Source organism: Oryctolagus cuniculus, chromosome 5, assembly GCF_964237555.1.
Source record: "Oryctolagus cuniculus chromosome 5, mOryCun1.1, whole genome shotgun sequence".
In the NCBI taxonomy this organism is placed as follows: domain Eukaryota; kingdom Metazoa; phylum Chordata; class Mammalia; order Lagomorpha; family Leporidae; genus Oryctolagus; species Oryctolagus cuniculus.
Genome location: NC_091436.1, coordinates 166,991,567 through 167,010,098, shown reverse-complemented (window position 1 = coordinate 167,010,098; position 18,532 = coordinate 166,991,567). Strand labels below are relative to the sequence as shown.

The 18,532-nt window shown below is 54.6% G+C and overlaps 3 protein-coding genes across 7 annotated transcripts in view; 1 reads left to right on the top strand and 2 right to left on the bottom strand.

Annotated features, from left to right (window-relative positions):
• Nucleotides 1-7,701, bottom strand: part of LOC138849893 (collagen alpha-1(I) chain-like) — a 34,235-nt gene extending 26,534 nt beyond the window's left edge. The window contains exon 1 of the mRNA XM_070074947.1: nt 7,677-7,701. Coding sequence (XP_069931048.1) covers nt 7,677-7,701 — 25 coding nt within the window. The remainder of the gene's footprint in view (nt 1-7,676) is intronic.
• The window catches only part of SERPINB9 (serpin family B member 9), a 220,342-nt gene that overhangs the window by 124,738 nt on the left and 77,072 nt on the right, over nt 1-18,532 (bottom strand). The gene's annotated exons all lie outside the window — the stretch shown is intronic.
• Nucleotides 1-18,532, top strand: part of RIPK1 (receptor interacting serine/threonine kinase 1) — a 48,683-nt gene that overhangs the window by 2,825 nt on the left and 27,326 nt on the right. For 2 of the 5 annotated variants that reach the window (XM_070074480.1, XM_051855901.2), the window contains exons 2-5: nt 9,435-9,655; nt 10,657-10,813; nt 13,226-13,363; nt 16,445-16,673. In XM_070074480.1, coding sequence (XP_069930581.1) covers nt 9,504-9,655; nt 10,657-10,813; nt 13,226-13,363; nt 16,445-16,673 — 676 coding nt within the window. In that variant the 5' untranslated portion in view covers nt 9,435-9,503. Of the gene's footprint in view, nt 1-780; nt 858-3,073; nt 5,929-9,434; nt 9,656-10,656; nt 10,814-13,204; nt 13,364-16,444; nt 16,674-18,532 lie in introns of those variants that run through there. The other 3 variants (XM_051855900.2, XM_051855903.2, XM_017350509.3) reach the window with 3 other exon arrangements.

Below are 18,532 nucleotides of genomic sequence, written 5' to 3'. Positions count from 1 at the left end.
GGGTCCAGGGACTCACGCACTTGGGCCATCTTCTTCTGCTTTCCCAGGCCACAGCAGAGAGCTGGATGGGAAGAGGAGCAGCCATTTGCGATGCTGGTGCAGTAGGCTGAGGCCTAGCCCACTATACCACAGCGCCGGCCCCTGTTGGGTGCTTATTAACCCGTAACGTGTTAATACCACCAATGTGATCCGGGAATTTGAAGCAAAATGCATAACTTCTCATGATTGGTTGAATATTACATTGTCAGAAATGATTGGCCATGCTAATCTATAGAATATTGGTCTTTTTTAAAGGTTTATTTATTTGAAAAGTAGAGAAGGTGAGAGAGAGAGAGAGAGAGAGAGAGAGAGATATCAGTCTTCTGCTGGTTCACTTCCCAGATACCCCATGGCCTTGGATGGGCCAGATAAAAGCCAGGAGCCTGGACCAACGTCTGGGTCTCCCAGGTGGGTGGCAGGTGCTTAGGCCATTGAGCCATCGTCTGTTGTCTTCCCGGGCGCATTAGCAGAGAGCTGAACTGGGAGTGGAGCAGCCAGGCCTGGAATCAGCACTTTGATATGGGCTGCCAGTGGTAGAGGGGGTGGCTTCCCCACTACACCACAGCATTGGCCCCAGAATATTGATTGTGAACCATATTTTTGTGTATGTTTTCAAAATTTTGCCTGTATGTACTCCATGTTTCTGACTGTAGCGTACTCACCGAATATAGGTGAGCAAAGCAGTAAGACTGGGTCTTTATATTTATTTTTCTAAAGATGAATTATCCTTTGCCTGTCTAGGGAGGTGTTCCGTGGTAGGGAACTGACGCTGGAAGTCGGAGTGAAAGGCAGAAGTTGGTTTCCAGGAACTGCCCCTTGTAAGTGACTCGTTCCGTTCCAAATCTGAGTTTCTTCATTCTGTGCATTGAGGTGATGGTAGTAGAATTCACATGGCAGAGTCAGGATACGCTGATATAAATGATAATGCTTAAGTTCTGTTGCGGTGTTGCTTCTCATTGGTTCTTTGCTCAGAGCTCTTGTTCATCTGGGCGAAGCATCAAGAATCTTGGAGCATCACAGAATCTTAGAGCAGTGCTGTGGTCACGTTCGATTCCTGGCCGAAACCAGAGTTCTGTTAGCGAGGAAGAGGGGATCCAGTAGTCAGCTGTTACTACTACAGTGAAACCTGACAGGCTGTGAGGAAGAGTGCAGACCGGTGCCTCCTCACATGGGGCCCAGAACAGACAGGAGGCAGGGTACAGATCTGCAGCCAGACCAAATGTATTCAGGGAAAGCAAATCTGCAGAGGTGGGTGACCCACTGCTGGCATGCGCAGAGCGGACACAGCCATTCTCACATTCTGTCTCACACCCTCTTGTCTTTACTGCCAACCCCGCATTCTTCCCCAGGTTTGGAAAGACCTGTGTGGAGGACTTCGCCTCTGCCTGCCGCCCCCTGCCCCAGCCCCTGGGGTCTGGGCCCTGTGCCGCGTGTTCAGTCTGTGTGCTGGCACAGTGGGTCACCCACCTCTGGGCCCTGTGCCGCGTGTTCAGTCTGTGTGCATGGCACAGTGGGTCACCCACCTCTGGGCCCTGTGCCGCGTGTTCAGTCTGTGTGCACGGCGCAGTGGGTCACCCACCTCTGGGCTCTGTGCCGCGTGTTCAGTCTGTGTGCTGGCACAGTGGGTCACCCACCTCTGGGCCCTGTGCCGCGTGTTCAGTCTGTGTGCATGGCACAGTGGGTCACCCACCTCTGGGCCCTGTGCCGCGTGTTCAGTCTGTGTGCTGGCACAGTGGGTCACCCACCTCTGGGCTCTGTGCCACGTGTTCAGTCTGTGTGCACGGCGGCAGTGGGTCACCCACCTCTGGGCCCTGTGCCGCGTGTTCAGTCTGTGTGCACGGCGCAGTGGGTCACCCACCTCTGGGCCCTGTGCCGCGTGTTCAGTCTGTGTGCACGGCGCAGTGGGTCACCCACCTCTGGGCTCTGTGCGGTGTGTTCAGTGTGTGTGCATGGTGCAGTGGGTCACCCACCTCTGGGCTCTGTGCGGTGTGTTCAGTCTGTGTGCACGGCGCAGCGGGTCACCCACCTCTGGGCCCTGTGCCGCGTGTTCAGTCTGTGTGCATGGCACAGTGGGTCACCCACCTCTGGGCTCTGTGCCGCGTGTTCAGTCTGTGTGCATGGCGGCAGTGGGTCACCCACCTCTGGGCTCTGTGCCGCGTGTTCAGTCTGTGCACGGCGGCAGTGGGTCACCCCCCTCTGGGCTCTGTGCCGCGCGTTCAGTCTGTGTGCATGGCGCAGCGGGTCACCCACCTCTGGGCCCTGTGCCACGTGTTCAGTCTGTGTGCTGGCGCAGTGGGTCACCCCCCTCTGGGCTCTGTGCCGCGTGTTCAGTCTGTGCACGGCGCAGTGGGTCACCCACCTCTGGAGCCCTCTGCCTGTGTTCTTCCGGTCTGTGTCCAGGCTGGCAGTCGGCCGACCTCTGCGAGTTTACCTCTCTGAATACAGTCGGTGTGGCTGTGAGTTTGTGTTCCTGTCTCCTCTCTGTTCTGCGCCCTGATTCCTTACACTGGACGCCCTGTGTGAGGAGGCACCCGTCTGCACGCATTTCCTTACACCAGCTGCTTATGAAGGAAAGACAGACTTATTTTGGCTCATGATTTTGGAGGTTCACTGACCAAGATTGGGCAGGCCCCATTGGTGTGTGTGTGTGTGATCTTCAGTGATGGTGTTCTTGCTGGCAGAACCCTGAGTGTGCATAGAACATCACCTGACTGTCTTACGTGGGTTTCCTAGAAGCCATGAGGATTTAATCATTAGGATTGCTCCACCCTAGGAAACCAACCCAATTAGTCAACTGCCAAAGGCACCACCTTCAAAAACCCCAACTGAATTATGTTTCTACTCTTTCAGTTCTGTGAACAAAAGACCTTGGGGACTAGAGTTTTATCACACAGGCCTTTGGTGTGATAAGCAGCAGCAATGAGGTAGGAAGCCAGTGTTTTCTATCACACTGCTGTTATGTATGGTCACCAGGAAAAAGTGTGTGGGGGGGATTATTTAGAAATTAAAATGAACCCTACCACTGAAAGGCCAATATGAATATTTTGATGTATAGCCTGCCCTGCTGTACGTCTGTGGGTGGCACCTTCCCAGGCATGTTAGCAGGGAGCTGGATTGAAACAGAGTAGCCAGGACTTGAACAGGTGCTCAGACACAGAATGGGAAAGCCACATGCCTCCCCTAGACTTTCTCATCAAGTTCAAAATAACTTTGGTAAGTTGTCGCTCCCCCTCTTCGTGGAGGAACGACACTAAACCCTGCGCTGTTCTTTCGTCTTCTCGGCCCTCCCCGGGTTTGCTGCTGGTTCTTCCCGGGTTGGCTACTATCCCTTCCACCTCCGTGGAAGGGCAGTTCCCCCTGGCTACATTCCCCACTTCCGCAGGGGAGCGGCACACTGCGGCCGGCTCTCTCGGGGGCTGCACAGGTGTTCCCCTTAGATGTTCCCCTTAGATGTTCCTCTTAGATGTTCCTGGTGCATGCCGTCTCTCTCCTCCTTTATAGTCCTCCTCTGCCACTCCCAACTCGGCTGCCCACACGCCGAGTACGCTGCTCTCCTCCAATCAGGAGCAGGTCCTACAGTTTATTGGCTGAACTGGAGGCAGCTGTGTAGAAGCTGTTTTCTTCTCTCCCAGCGCCACATTGCGGGAGAGCAGATGCACAGAACAAGTCCCAACTCCAGTAACTTAGTCTAGTCCGAATTGCTCCCCACAGTAAGTGATGACATTTACCATTTAGTCCGTCCTTGAAGAACTGAAAGTCCTAGGAGTATACAGGTCAGTATGGGCTTCTGTCTATGATTTATTTATTTATTTTAGATTTTATTTATTTGAGAGGTAGAGTTACAGACAGTGAGAGGGAGAGACAGAGAGAAAGGTTTTCCATCCACTGGTTCACTCCACCAAATGGCTGCAGTGGCCGGGCCTGGGCCAGACCAAAGCCAGGAGCTTCTTCCAGGTCTCCTCTGTAGGTACAGGGGCCCAGGTACTTGGGATGTCTCCCACTTTTCCCCAGCTGCACCCACAGGAGCTGGATCGGAAGTGGAATAGCTGGGATTCGAATGGGTGCCCGTAGGGGATACCGGCGCTGCAGACAGCGGCTTAACCCGCTGTGCCACAGCGCCGGCCCTGCTTCAGGCTCTGATCCCCGTTGTTTAAAATTTCCATGGAAAGCCCTGCTCTTGTCTGCCCCTGGTCTGGATGCAGCAGTTTCGGCTCCCACAGAGCAGGCCTGCTCCCTTTTAATTTTCAGTCCTGAGTGTGTCAGTTGGGCCCGTGAGATGCCTGTGGTGTTCGCTGTCGCTCCTGCTGTTTTCACAGGTCATCTTCCATCAGAGTGTGAACGAGACTCGTGCTTCTCCCTGTGGGTTCACATGGATGATCTGCTGCGGCAGGCCTGATGGTCACGCATCGGTCCCTTCCTAAAACGTGTCATCCGTGTTGGGGCGTTGCCCATAGACCTGTTGTGAAGCACCCAGCGTTTCACCATTCTTCCACCCACGCTTCGCCGTAAATCTGATGTTTGTTCTGGCAAAATGCATGTTGCTCTGATTGAGTCTTGCAAACTCCTGTTAATCTTAGCGCCTCAGACTAGATCCTTCTCACACATGTTACGGCAAGCAGCAAGGGCTTCCTGGTACCAAAACTTTTGAAATCCATGCATGTGTTTTTTTCATAGTACATATTTCTGTGAACCCTCTGAAGATCTCTAGTCTCTCTGTGTGTGTACAGATACACTGTTGCTACAGACTTTTTGAAAATTTATTTGCATAGTTATGTAACATTCTAAGGAATGTGTTATAATCCATTTAACATGTGCTTTATTTTTGCACAGTTAGGTAATCCTTTTTTTATTTTTAACTTTTTATTAGTGTTTTTTTTTGTTTTGTTTTGTTTTGTTTTTTTTTTTTTTTTTTACTATTTGTGCAGTAGAGAGACACGGTGCTGTCCCGTTCACTGGTTTCCTCCTCGGCTGTCTGAAGAGCCAGGGCTGGGCGAGGCTGAAGCTGAGAGGCAGAAACTCAATCCAGGTCTCCCACGTGGCGCCAGAGACCCAACCGCTTGAGCCGTCTCTGCCGCCTCCCGGGATTTGCCTTAGCAGGAAGCTGGTACTGGGGCCCGTGGCCGGGACTCGAAGTCAGACACTCCACTCTGGGGACAGATGCCCACTCCAAAGTAGTCCTTTTTAAAAGTCACCCATCTCAAGGCCGCAGCTCACTAGGCTAATCCTCCGCCTTGTGGCGCCGGCACACCGGGTTCTAGTCCTGGTCGGGGCGCCGGATTCTGTCCCGGTTGCCCCTCTTCCAGGCCAGCTCTCTGCTGTTGCCAGGGAGTGAGGTGGAGGATGGCCCAGGTCCTTGGGCCCCGCACCCCATGGGAGACCAGGAGAAGCACCTGGCTCCTGCCATCGGATCAGCGTGGTGCGCCGGCCGCAACGCGCCGGCTCTGGCGGCCATTGGAGGGCGAACCAACAGCAAAGGAAGACCTTTCTCTCTGTCTCTCTCTCTCTCTCTCTGTCCATTCTGCCTGTAAAAAAAAAAAAAAAAAAAAAAAAAAAGTCCCCCATCTCGTGATGCGCTGCCGTCTGTGAGCTTCTGGTAGGCACCCAGGACCCTGCCTGCTGTCTGTGACGCTGTCTGCCTTCCCGAGCTCCACGGGCTCATTCTCAGACACGAGCAGCCTTAACTCTCAGGGAGAAGTCCTGGGGCTGTGCAAGTCTTAGGATGGCTTCCCCCAGGAGCGACATCCTGCTGACACCCAAAGGATGGGCAGCGTCTAGCCAGGCAAGAGGCCGGGAGAAGAACATGGCTGACCGAGGCGCAGAGGGGGTGGAGCACACTCCCCCCGAGGTGGGGGACGGCCACGCGGGTCCGCTTTTCTCCGTGGATGCACAGTAAGTGCTGAGCAGGCCCCACACAGATCCGCCTCTCCTGTGCCCTCCACCTCCGTCCCCTGCCCCACGTCCCTGTCACAGAGACGGTGGAGACCTGCAGGGCACCCGGATCCGGCGTGGGTAAATGCGGACGGCCAGCCTGGTAGAGCCAGCGGCTTCCTTCTCACAGCCTCTGCAGCCCCGGGAGTGGTGTTACCATTTCCCTCTGCAGAGGGGAAATGGAGGCATTAGTAACTTCCGCAAGGTCACGGGGCTGAGCTAAAGGACACACTCAGCAAGCGGACGGATGGTGCTCCCACGGTCTCACCTACAGCGCGCGGCGGCACCCGCTCGCCCTCAGCCCCGTCCCCCGCCCCTCCCGGGGGTGTGCTTCTGTCCGGGTGCTCCCTCTTGTTGGCCACTGTCTTGCCTCATGGGGAACGTGGCCCCCAGAGCCAGACTGAGGAGCCGACGTGTGGGCCTGGTCTGGGTAGACAGGGCCGCCTGCGGTCTCTGTGTGTTGAGGGCTGCAGGCCACTGGACAAGACGGGGAGGGAGGGGAGGCCGAGAGCATTCCCAGAAACACCTGCCCAGGCTGCTTAGACACTCTGTACCCTCCAGCAGCCTGTTATGAAAACCGTTCAAGAAGTTGCCGAGTGAGCACTCTTCACGGGGAGCTCCGCCCCTCTCAGTGTGGTTCGACCCTGCTTGGTGCAGACCTGGCTGTCCCCCAGGCTGGGTGGGTTTTTTTTTTTTTTTGGGTGGAGGGGATGTATTTCAGAGTACACATCCCCCTGACTACCTCACCGTGCTTAGAACTGACGAGGGTTCAAAATACTTACAGACTTCTCTTCTGATTGTAAGTTTTACTGCAGTTCTTAAAGAGTACCGATGTCCCTTGGAGCCTGTGTCGCATCGGTTCCCAGAGACCCTGCCCGTCACCCTGTGGACACCAAAACTCAGGGATTCTCAAGTCTCTGGTGTAAAATGCCATAGACTTTGCCTTTAACCTAAAACTCCTCCCGTATACTTAAAGTGATCTCTAGATGGCTTACCTAGTACAATGTCGGTGCTATGTGCTTAGTTGTTGTACTGTTGTTTAGGGAATACTGACAAGAAGAGGAGCCTGTGTGTGTCTAGTACAGATGTATTTTGTTCCAAATACTTCCTTTTTTCGAATGATGTATTTATTCGAAAGGTAGAGTGACAGAGAGGAAGAAACAGAGAGAGAGATCTTCATCCACTGCTTCGCTCCCTAAATGGCTGCAATGGCCAGGGTTAGGAGCCAGGGGCTCCATCCTGGTTTCCCACGTGGGTGCAAAGGCCCAAGCACCCAAGCACTCAGACCATCTTCTGCTGCTTTCCCAGGTGCATTAACAGGGAGCTGAAGTGGAGCAGCCGGGACTCGAACCGGCGCCCATATGGGATGCCAGTGCAGCCAGCAGCTTTACTTGCTATGCCACAACGTTGGCCCCTTTCAGATATTCTCAAGCCACAATGGCATGGATGCAGAACCAGCGGGAATGGAGACCCAGCTGTGCCCTTGCTCAGTGTTGGCAGATGCGAATGCCTGTGCACCCCCAACCGGCCTGGGCACAATAGATCGTTACCATCATCCCGGAAAATTCCCTCATGCCCCCTCCCGCTCAGTCCTCCCCCTGCTCCCGGGCGACCAGTGTTCTCTTCACAGCGGGCTGCTTTGGACTGTTCTAGAACTTTAAATACGTGGAGCTGCACAGCACGTGTTGTTTGTGGACAGTTTCTCTCACTGAGCATCATGTGATCGCGTTTCATCACGCCGTGTTCTGCATCGCTAGCTCAGTTCCTGTCTGTTGCCGAGTGAGGGTTCTGTTGTGTGAATGGAGCGTGGGCTGTTGTGAATGAAGCTGCAGTGGGCACTGTGTAGTTTTTTGTGCATTTCCGGTTTTCTCAGGATTGGAACTGCTGGGTCACAACCAGCTGTGTGCTCAGTTTTGTTTTTTTTTTTTTTTTTTTTTGGACAGGCAGAGTGGACAGAGAGAGAGACAGAGAGAAAGGTCTTCCTTTGCTGTTGGTTCACCCTCCAATGGCCGCCGCCGGCTGGCGCGCTGCGGCCGGCACACTGCGCTGATCCCATGGCAGGAGCCGGGTGCTTCTCCTGGTCTCCCATGGGGTGCAGGGGCCAAGCACTTGGGCCATCCTCCACTGCACTCCCTGGCCACAGCAGAGAGCTGGCCTGGAAGGGGGGCAACTGGGAAAGAATCCGGCACCGTGCACTCAGTTTTATACAAAGCCACCACACCCTTTCCCACCGTGGTTGCACTATTTTACTCTCCTGCCACCAGTGTGTAAGAATTCCATTGGCAGCCGGCGCTGCAGCTCACTAGGCTAATCCCCCACCTTACGGCGCTGGCACACCGGGTTCTAGTCCCGGTCGGGGCGCCGGATTCTGTCCCGGTTGCCCCTCTTCCAGGCCAGCTCTCTGCTGTGGCCAGGGAGTGCAGTGGAGGATGGCCCAAGTGCTTGGGCCCTGCACCCCATGGGAGACCAGGAGAAGCACCTGGCTCCTGCCATCGGATCAGCGCAGTGCGCCGGCTGCAGTGGCCATTGGAGGGTGAACCAACGGCAAAGGAAGACCTTTCTCTCTGTCTCTCTCACTGTCCACTCTGCCTGTCAAAATAAATAAATAAATAAATAAATAAATAAATAAATAAAAAAAAAAGAATTCCAGTGGCTTCCAGTTTTGTCTGCTGGGTCTACCCATAGTACATTAGGAAATGTTTTTCTTGTGTGTTCTACCATCTGGGGAAGGAAGGTCATGTTAAGTTTCATTTTTGGGAATCCCGAGTGCACAGACATTTAGGTTTATTAACCTGAAGTTGCCAGCGGCCTGCAGCCACCTTCTACATGAGAAAGTTCTTGGTTTGGAGAATCCTGGCCATGCCCTTAAATCGAAAAGCCCAGGCGTATGTGAAGACAGGCTCCAAGTGGTGAATTCACACAGAGACGTCTTGTAAAGAGCCCATGCCTCGTCCGAGACAGTCACACTCTGGCCTGTGCTGTCCTGAGGGTGGCACTGAGGGTGCCGCGTTCCGTGGCAGTCTGTTGCAGCCCTCTCTCCTTGCATGCCCTGACCTCAGCTCTTGTCCCTGGTCGGGCTTTAAGCCCTGGTGTCTGGGTGGCCAGGTTGGCAGTGCCCTGCGAGGGCATGACGTGGGGCCTCTGCCTTTATCCAGTGCCTGCTGCTTTTCCGTCCCGGAGCTCTGTCCTTTCCACGGAGCACAGCCGCGCCTCAGAACACGTTTGTATTCCGGTCTCCAACGTATAGGTGCTGTGTGGCAGGGAGGTTTAGAGGGCTTCCTAGTGGCCCCTGTTGGCAGAAATGAAAAGCTGGGGGCATAAACACCCCCGTCTCCCGGATTCTTAGAACTAGAAGCCGCCCCTCTCGGAGGCTGATAACGCACAGGCCCCCGCGCTGGCGGGAGGTGGGCCGGACTTCTGAGTAACGATGTTTTTGCCCTGAGACGCCCTCTCTGTTTTCCTTACAGGACACAACCTGGGAACGGGGGGACGTGGTGGATCTGGGGGCGTTCTGAGCCCGCACACAGCAAGCAGACATGTCTTTGGATGACATTAAAATGAAGTCCAGTGACTTCCTGGAGAAGGCGGATCTGGACAGCGGCGGCTTCGGGGAGGTGTCTCTGTGCTTCCACAGACTCCACGGCTTAGTGATCCTGAAGAAGGTGTACACAGGGCCCAAGCGTGCCGAGTGAGTTGGGAGCAGGGGCGGGTGGGACACGGCTGCGCCCATGAGTGGCCAGCTCTCAGGACGAGGCAGACCCTGGCGGGAGTCTCGGGTCGTGGACCTGCGTCAAGGAATGAGAACTCTTAGGTTGTTGTCGTCACTGGTGAGGACTCGGGCTGCTCAGACAGAAGCTCACAGCCGATAAATAATGGACGATCTGGGAGGTGATGAGAAATGGGAGGAATTCCTGAAGCTACTCACTTGCTTCACCTTTTTGGTGCAAACCAGCCCTAGTTATGAAAACAGACGGTTCATTCATGAGAGGTTCCGGTAGCCTTCTCTTTCAAGTAACCAGGGGAGAGTTTTCCCTCCCACTCTCCTTGTTACAATGGGTATGGCAGAGGCCATGTTTCTTTTTATTTTTTAAGGTTTATTTATTTATTTGAAAGGCAGAGCTACACAGAGAGAGAAGGAGAGGCAGAGAGAGAGAGAGAGAGAGAGGTCTTCCATCTGCTGGTTCACTCCCCAATTGGCTGCAACAGCCAGAGCTGTGCCGATCCAAAGCCGGGAGCCAGGAGCTTCTTCCAGGTCTCACATGGGCTCAGGAGCTCAAGCACTTGGGCTCTTCCACTGCTTTCCCAGGCCATAGCAAACAGCTGGATCGGAAGTGGAGCAGCCAGGACTCGAACTGGCACCCCTGTGGGATGCCAGCACTGCAAGCGGTGGCTTTACCCGCTACGCCACAGTGCCAAGGCCATGTTTCTTACTGCTCTGTCTTGTGCATTCTTTTCTTCATGCACCAGCACTGTCGCTTGTGCACCTGTCATTCCGTCACATATCCTGAGCACCCACTGCCAGTCCCTGTTAAGGCGCAATATAAAGGTGCCTCCTAGTGTGTTCTGAGCCGGGGAGCCATCAGTACAGACCCAAGCGTGGCAGAAGTGCGGGAGATGGGAAGCGTTGGAGGCGCGCGCCGAGCTCCTTGGGCCTTGCCCTCCTGAGCCTGGTGCCTTCCCTGCCCGCAGGTACAACGAGTCTCTGCTCGAGGAGGGGAGGATGATGCACAGGCTGAAGCACAGCCGGGTGGTGGAGCTCCTGGGCGTCGTCATGGAAGAGGGGAACTACTGCCTGGTGATGGAGTACATGGAGAAGGGCAGCCTGATGCACGTGCTCAAAGCCGAGGTACAGGACACGGTCGCCAGCCCTCCAGCGCGGGGCTGCCGTGTGGCCGTTTGCTTACAGCGCACTGCTATAACATAATCCCTTCGTGAGTTGCTTCATAGTTTGGATTTGTTTAAAAAAGATGCATTTATTTTATTTGAAAGACAGAGTGACAGAGAGAGGGAGAACCAGAGAAGGAGCTCTTGCATCCCCGGTTCCCTCCCCTAAATGGCCACAGCGGCCAGGGCCGGGCAGGCTGAAGCCAGGAACCAGGAACTCCATCCGGGTCTCCCTCGTGGGTGGCAGGGGCCCAAGCACTCGGGCCATCTGCTGCTGCCTTCCCAGGCACAGTAGCAGGGAGCTGGGTCAGAAGCCGAGTAGTTGGGACTTGACCCATGCTCTGACACAGGATGCCAGCCTGGGCTTAACCCACTGCAGCAGAGTGCTGGCCCTGTTTGGATTTTTTGAAGTCAGTCCCTTGTTAGATTTTCTTTGCCTGTCCCAGCCCAGGGAGTCGTTTCTCCATCCTCTCAGCCTCTGACAGCCGCCGTGTCACTCACTTGGAAGGTCCTCTGGGCCTTTTGACCGTACCTGTCAGCCTGTGTCTGATCCAGTTCCCAGGTGGGCTCTGTCCTAATGAAGCCTGTCATCTGATGTGGGTACATGCTTGATACATAGCAGCTAAAGCCGGCTTGTGAAAGCATGCACGCCATGAAGAGGGTGACAGATGTTGATTGATTGATTAAGCATGTGTGCTGTATGAGACTGCAAGAGAAGATGGGAGATTGAAGATTACCTTTTGAAACAATTCAAGAAACTTTTATAGAACATTAGCAACAATAACACAGTATAAGATTTAAAACAGGGAAATAAAAAGGGTTTACCTAAACCAAATAGTTTTTCAAAAAAATTTGTAAAGATTTATTTATTTATTTGTCAGAGTTACACACACAGAGAGAGAGAGAGGTCTTCCATCCGCTGGTTCACTCTCCAGTTGGCTGCAGTGGCTGGAGCTGGGCTGATTCAAAGCCAGGAGCTTCCTCCAGGTCTCCCATGCAGGTGCAGGGGCCCAAGCACTTGGGCATCTTCCACTGCTTTCCCAGGCCACAGCAGAGAGCTGGATCGGAAGAGGAGCAGCCGGGATATCAGCTTGTACCCATGTGGGATGCTGGCTCCACAGGCAGAGGCTTCACCTACTGTACCACAGCGCTGGCCCCGGCCCCCCTCATTTTTTGTTTGAGATTTATTTATTTATTTGAAAGGCAGAGTTCCAGAGAGGCAGAGAGAGGCAGAGAGAGGGAGAGAGAGAGAGAGAGAGAGAGAGATCTTCCGTCCACTGGTTCACTCCCCAAATGGCCACAATGGCCAGAGCTGGATCGATCCAAAGCCAGGAGCTTGGAGCTTCCTCCGGGTCTTCCACATATGGGTGCAGGGGCCCAAGCACTTGAGCCATCTTCCACTGCTTTCCCAGGCACATTAGCAGGGAGCTGGATTGGAAGTGAAGCAGCCGGGACTTGAACTGGCGCCCATATGGGATGCCAGCACTGCAGATGGAGGCTTTACCTGCTAAGCCACAGCACAGGCCCTGGCCCCAAATTTTTTATGCACAGAAATAAACATATCTTTTAATTCTATTTTCCATGAACTTTCTTATTTAGTTATTTTATTTTATATTTTATTTATTTGAAAGGCAGGGAGACAGAGAAGGCTCCTATCCACTGGTTCATCCCCCAGTGCCCACACCAGCAAGTAGGGCCAGCTTGATGCCTGCCCCAATCCAGGCCTCCTGTGTGGGTGGCAGGGACCCAGCTACTTCAGCCGTCAGCTGCTGCCTCCCAGGGTGTGCATTAGCAGGAATCTGGAGTCAGAAGTGGAGCTGGGACTTGAGCCCAGGCATCCCGACGGGGATGCGGCCGTTCCAAGCCGCATTTTGACTCTTGTTCCAAACACCTGCCACTCCATGAGGTTCTGAAGTGTCCAGTAGTCTGCAGTGGGAGCGTCCTAGCCTTGCACAGACGAGAAAGGCTTGCAGTGTGAGGACACCTAGAGACTTTCTTTAATAGTATATTTTTTTAAAAAGATACATATTTTTTACATTTTTGAGGGGCAGAAAGAGATGGATGGATAGAGCTCCCATCCGCTAGTTCACACCCCAGTTGTTCGCCCAGGACTGAAGTCAGGAGCCAGGACCTCACCCAGCTGTCCCACGTGGGTGACAGACCCAACTACTTCATGCGTCAGCTGCTGCCTCGCAGGTGCTGTGTTAGCAAGAAGCTGGAATTGGGGGTTGGAGCTGGGAATGGAACCCGGGGATTAGGACGCGGGAGGCTGACCCCCAGGTGCCCGCCTCGGACCCTGCCACGCTAACCTAACAGCTGCACTGGCCTGTTTGCTGACTTCTCCACTTCACAGATGTAACATCCCCCGTTTTAGATCAGTATCCCGCTTTCTGTAAAAGGAAGGATCATTGCAGAGACCATCGAAGGGATGTGCTACCTGCACGGAGAAGGTGTGATTCACAAGGACCTGAAGCCCGAGAACATCCTCGTCGATAACGACTTCCACATTAAGGTAGCCGGAGCCTGCAGGCTTCTAGGAGGTCCAGCAGTCTGAGCCTCAGTCCCTGCCCTGAACCCGTTCCTGTAAATGGCAGATACAGGAAGACTAGCCTGCGTGCACATGGTGGTGGTGGTGGCGGGGCCGAAAGGCTCCGCTGCGGGTTGAGAGGAAAGACAGGGTTGATGGGCTTGGGCGGTAACTGAGAGTGGAACCGGTGTCTTCGGAGAGAAGTGGAATTGGATGGGATGGGGAGGAACCACTTTGCTGGCCTTTGCTCTCCTGCTCTGTCAGACTCTAGATGGAAACATGTCAGGCTTGCCTTGCTGACCCTAGAGTGGGCCATTTTCCCCATCATTCCCCCGGGAAATCTGTGTGGCTAGGACTCTTCTCTGGAAGTACAGGGGTGTGAAGGCATGCTTGGAAAATCTCCAGCATTCAGATCTGGCCTAGAGTCAGGTCAGTAGCAAGTTGGGCGTTTTGGCATCAAGAAACATCTGCTTTGAAATTTCGCTGATTTATAGTTTCTGTTTAATGCCATCTGCGCTTTGAAAAAATCAGTATCCGTTTACAAACTCTTTTCCCATTGTGGTAGAGCAGACAAGCGAAAGGAACTGTACCTTTGGCCACTCAAGGCTTTGGAATCCCAGCTCAGGAGTCGAGGGACGTGGCCCTAGGGAGGAACTCGGGACCTGTGCCTGCCGGTCCCCCTCTCCGTCAGAAGATGCTGCCTCTAACGCTTCGCTCTAGCTTGGACACATTTTTATTCCTGTTTCTTTCATGATAGCTCTTTAGTAGCGTATTTCTCACAGTTCTGGGTTCACATCTCTGAATTTTAGTTTTCATAGTTCTTAAATGGATTTGAAAGGCACCCTTTCCCATCTTCTGGTTCACTCCCAGATGCCCTCAACAGCCGGGGCTGGGCCAGTCCAGAGCCCGGAGCCGGGAGCCCAAGCCAGGTTTCCCATTGGTGGCGGGGACCCAGCCGCTTGAGCCATTACTTGCTTTCTCCCAGGACGCATTAGCAGGAAGCTGGAATGGAAAGCGGAGCTGGGACTCGAACCCAGAGACTGGTACAGGATGCTGGCACCCCAGGTGGCGTCTTCATTGCTGCACCACAGCCTTCCCTCAAAAATGTGTGACTTTTATTGACTACTTATTATTTATTTATTTATTTATTTATTTTTGACAGGCAGAGTGGACAGTGAGAGAGAGAGACAGAGAGAAAGGTCTACCTTTGCCATTGGTTCACCCTCCAATGGCGGCCGCGGCCGACGCACCACACTGATCCGACGGCAGGAGGAGCCAGGTGCTTCTCCTGGTCTCCCATGGGGTGCAGGGCCCAAGCACTTGGCCCATCCTCCACTGCACTCCCTGGCCACAGCAGAGAGCTGGCCTGGAAGAGGGGCAACCGGGACAGAATCCGGTGTCCCGACCGGGACTAAAACCCAGTGTGCCGGCGCCGCAAGGTGGAGGATTAGCCTGGTGAGCCACGGCGCCGGCTAACTTACTTATTTTTAAGATTTATTTATTTATTAATTTGAAAGGCAGAGTTCCAGAGAGAGAATGACCCCCTCGCCAAATGGCCACAGTGGCCAGGCCTGGGCCAGACGGAAGCCAGGAGCCTGGAGCTGCATGCAGGTCTCCCCCTGGGTGGCAGGAACCCGGGTGCTGGGGCATCTTCCAGTGTTTCCCGTGCACTAGCAGGGAGCTGGATTGGAAGTAGAGCGGCTAGGACTTGGACCAGCACACACAGGGATGCTAGTTGCAGCGGCTGAACCCACAGCACCGGTGCCGGCCCCAGTATGTGCCTTTGAGGCCGTCACGTGGGTTCCCAGAGGCAGAAGTGGAACTGTGCCCTCGCTGTGCTGCTCTGTCCCGCTGCCCTGCCGCCTCCCTCTCTGCTCCGTGTCTGACCTTGTGTTTTTCTCTCTGCCTTTCCATCTGTTTTCTCCTCCTCCCCTTCCCGGCTTAGGTTCAGGCCACCAGCTCAAAGCCAGCAGCACCACAGTGTGTCCTTGGGATCCTTGGAAACTCGCATCCCTGGGCCTCTGGACGCCCTGTGGGGAAGTAGAAGGTGTGGTATCCGGTTACCATCTGCAGAGGAGAACTTACCATCTCCCCTCCCCCAGCGTCCGCCGCAGGCAGAGTCCAGAGCAGATGCAGAGCCCGCACGGAGTTAGAACAAGTGTGTCCGGGGCAGCTTCTGCTTTCTGCCTCCCTTTGTTGCGTAAGACCTGACATACCAGAATTTCACATGAGTACTTATTTTTTTGTTGTTAAGATTTATTTGTTTCATTTGAAAGGTAGAGTTATGGAGAGGAAGACACACACACACACACACACACACAGTGCTTCCATCCACTGCTTCATTCCCCAGATGGCCAAGACAGCCCAGGCTGGGCCATGCGCAGGCCAAGAGCCAGGAGTTTCATCTGAGTCTCCCATGTGGGTGGCAGGGACCCAGGCACTTGGCTCATCTGCCGCTCCCTCCCCAGGCACCTTCACAGGGAGCTGGAGCAGCAGAGACTCAACCCAGTGCTCGTGGGGGATGCCGGCATTGCGGGCGGCAGCTTAACTCACATGAGCATCTCCTTTTTTTTTTTTTTTTTTTTTTTTTTTTAAGGCAGAGTTGGACAGTGAGAGAGACACAGAGAGAAAGGTTTTCCCTCCATTGGTTCACCCCACAAATGGCTGCTACAGCCAGCGCTGCACTGATCCAAAGCCAGGAGCCAAGTGCTTCCTCCTGGTCTCCCATGCGGGTGCAGGGCCCAAGCACTTGGGCCATCCTCCACTGCCTTCCCAGGCCACAGCAGAGAGCTGGCCTGGAAGAGGGGCAACCGGGACAGAGCCAGTGCCCCAACCAGGACTAGAACCCGGTGTGCCGGCGCCGCAGGCTGAGGATTAGCCTAGTGAGCTGCAGCGCTGGCCCCATGAGTATTTGCTGAGGGAGATTTCCCACATGGCTGAGGGAACATAAAGTTTGTCCTTGAGTCTGTTCAGAAGTAGCTGTTTTAAACCTGCCCGGTGCACCCATCAACCCTGATTGACGTGTGGCCTTCCCAGAATAATCCCTGGGTCTGACCTCACTCGCAGATCGCCGACCTTGGCGTTGCTTCCTTTAAGACGTGGAGCAAACTGACCAAAGAGGAACACAACGAGCAGAGGAAAGTGAACAGCACCCGCAAGAAAACTGGCGGCACCCTGTGCTACATGGCCCCCGAGCACCTGAATGACGTCAACGCGAAGCCCACGGAGAAGTCGGACGTGTACAGCTTTGCCATCGTACTCTGGGCAGTCCTTGCCAATAAGGAGCCGTACGAAAGTAAGAAGCTTGTGCGGGGGCACTTGTCGTTAGGAATCGAAACTGAAATCCACCAGGAGTTCTGTTGAGTGGCAGCTCGATCCGTGAGACTGTAGGTTCCCTGAGGGTAGGGCCTCGCCTGAGCCGTGTACGGCTGTTTCCTCAGCGTCTTCATGCACGGTGCCTGGGACCTACCAAGTGCCCTGTACGTGTTTGTGGATTGGATGAGTCACTCCGCTGCGGGTTACCACGACAGGTCGTAGGACAAACAGGAGCCTCGCGCATGCACCGAGCTTGGGAGGTGCCGGACAATTCCAGGGTCTTCCTGGTGGCAAAGCCTGGCTTGTTAGTGCTTATGAGAACTTGGCTTGCTTGCTTGCTTGCTTTCTTTCTTTCTTTCTTTCTTTTTTTTTTTTTTGACAGGCAGAGTGGACAGTGAGAGAGAGAGAGAGAAAGGGCTTCCTTTTCTGTTGGTTCACCCCCCCAAAGTGGCCACCACGGCCTGCACACCGCGCTGATCCGAAGCCAGGAGCCAGGTGCTTATCCTGGTCTCCCATGGGGTGCAGGGACCAAGCACTTGGGCCATCCTCCACTGCACTCCCGGGCCACAGCAGAGAGCTGGCCTGGAAGAGGGGCAACCGGGACAGACTCCGGCACCCCGACCAGGACTAGAACCAGGAGTGCCGGCACCGCAGGCAGAGGATTAGCCCAGTGAGCCGTGGTGCCGGCCTGAGAACTTGGCTTTCACACGGAGAATGCTTCGTGCTTTCACTTGCGCCTGCACTGGAGAATTTTTTTCCAGGACCCACGAGGGTGACGTTGGGAACATAAGGATAAGTCCTGGTTTGTGCAGGCGGAGAGTGCACAGGTAGCCGTCCTTGCGTCTGCGAAGTGTGTAAACAATGGACGCCTCCCTGCACACCCTTCTTGGGAGGGTCACGTCCTGTGGTTTAGGTGTCATCTCTTCCACCAGTTCCTCTGACTGTCTGGCCCTGGCCTGGTTCCCCACTCGCCTGTTAAAGCCACCGCAGGTAGCAGAGGAACCCCGAAGCAGCTCCCCTCCGACAGATGCGTTTACAATGCCGTCCTTGCACCCGCGCAGCTGCGTTCGTCTGTAGTAAGCACGCCGCCATCTGTCTGCTGCCGCTTGTCCCCACATCCCTCCAGACCTCAAGGCACGACTGCAGCTCTCTCGTGCCAGCACTTCTCTGACCCCACGGCCTCTGTTCAGCTCCAACCCTCCTTCTTTCTGCTACAGTTTCCTGGTGTAGACGGCCATCGTGTGGCAGCCAACCACGATAGTCCTCCCAGACAGCAAACGCGACCGCTTAACTGCCCTGCTTTAAGACCTGCTGAGCCTCTGCAGGCCTTCGGGGTTGGGTTCAAGTTCCTCCGTGCGGACCACAAGCCCCTTTAGGATCTGGCCTCTGCCTTGTCCCGTACCCTCTCGCCCGTTGTCAGTCATCATTCTGGTGGAGGAACCTCTGAAGTGCATCCTGACTTCTAACCCCCATCCTCTCCTGTCTTGTTTCCCTGGCCTGGAAGCCTCCTCCCCGTATCCCCCCATCCTCTCCTGTCTTGTTTCCCTGGCCTGGAAGCCTCCTCCCCGTATCCCCCCATCCTCTCCTGTCTTGTTTCCCTGGCCTGGAAGCCTCCTCCCCGTATCCCCCCATCCTCTCCTGTCTTGTTTCCCTGGCCTGGAAGCCTCCTCCCCGTATCCCCCTGCCCCCTTCTCTACTGGATGCCTCCTGCTTATTTTTCTGGACCCAAGAACACCTTCTCAGCCTTCCATTCTAGTCATGGTTGCATTACCAGACCCGAAAGGCCCCGTCACTCTGGGTTTTAAGTCACTCGTTGAACAGCTCCGTAGAGGCCAGGCC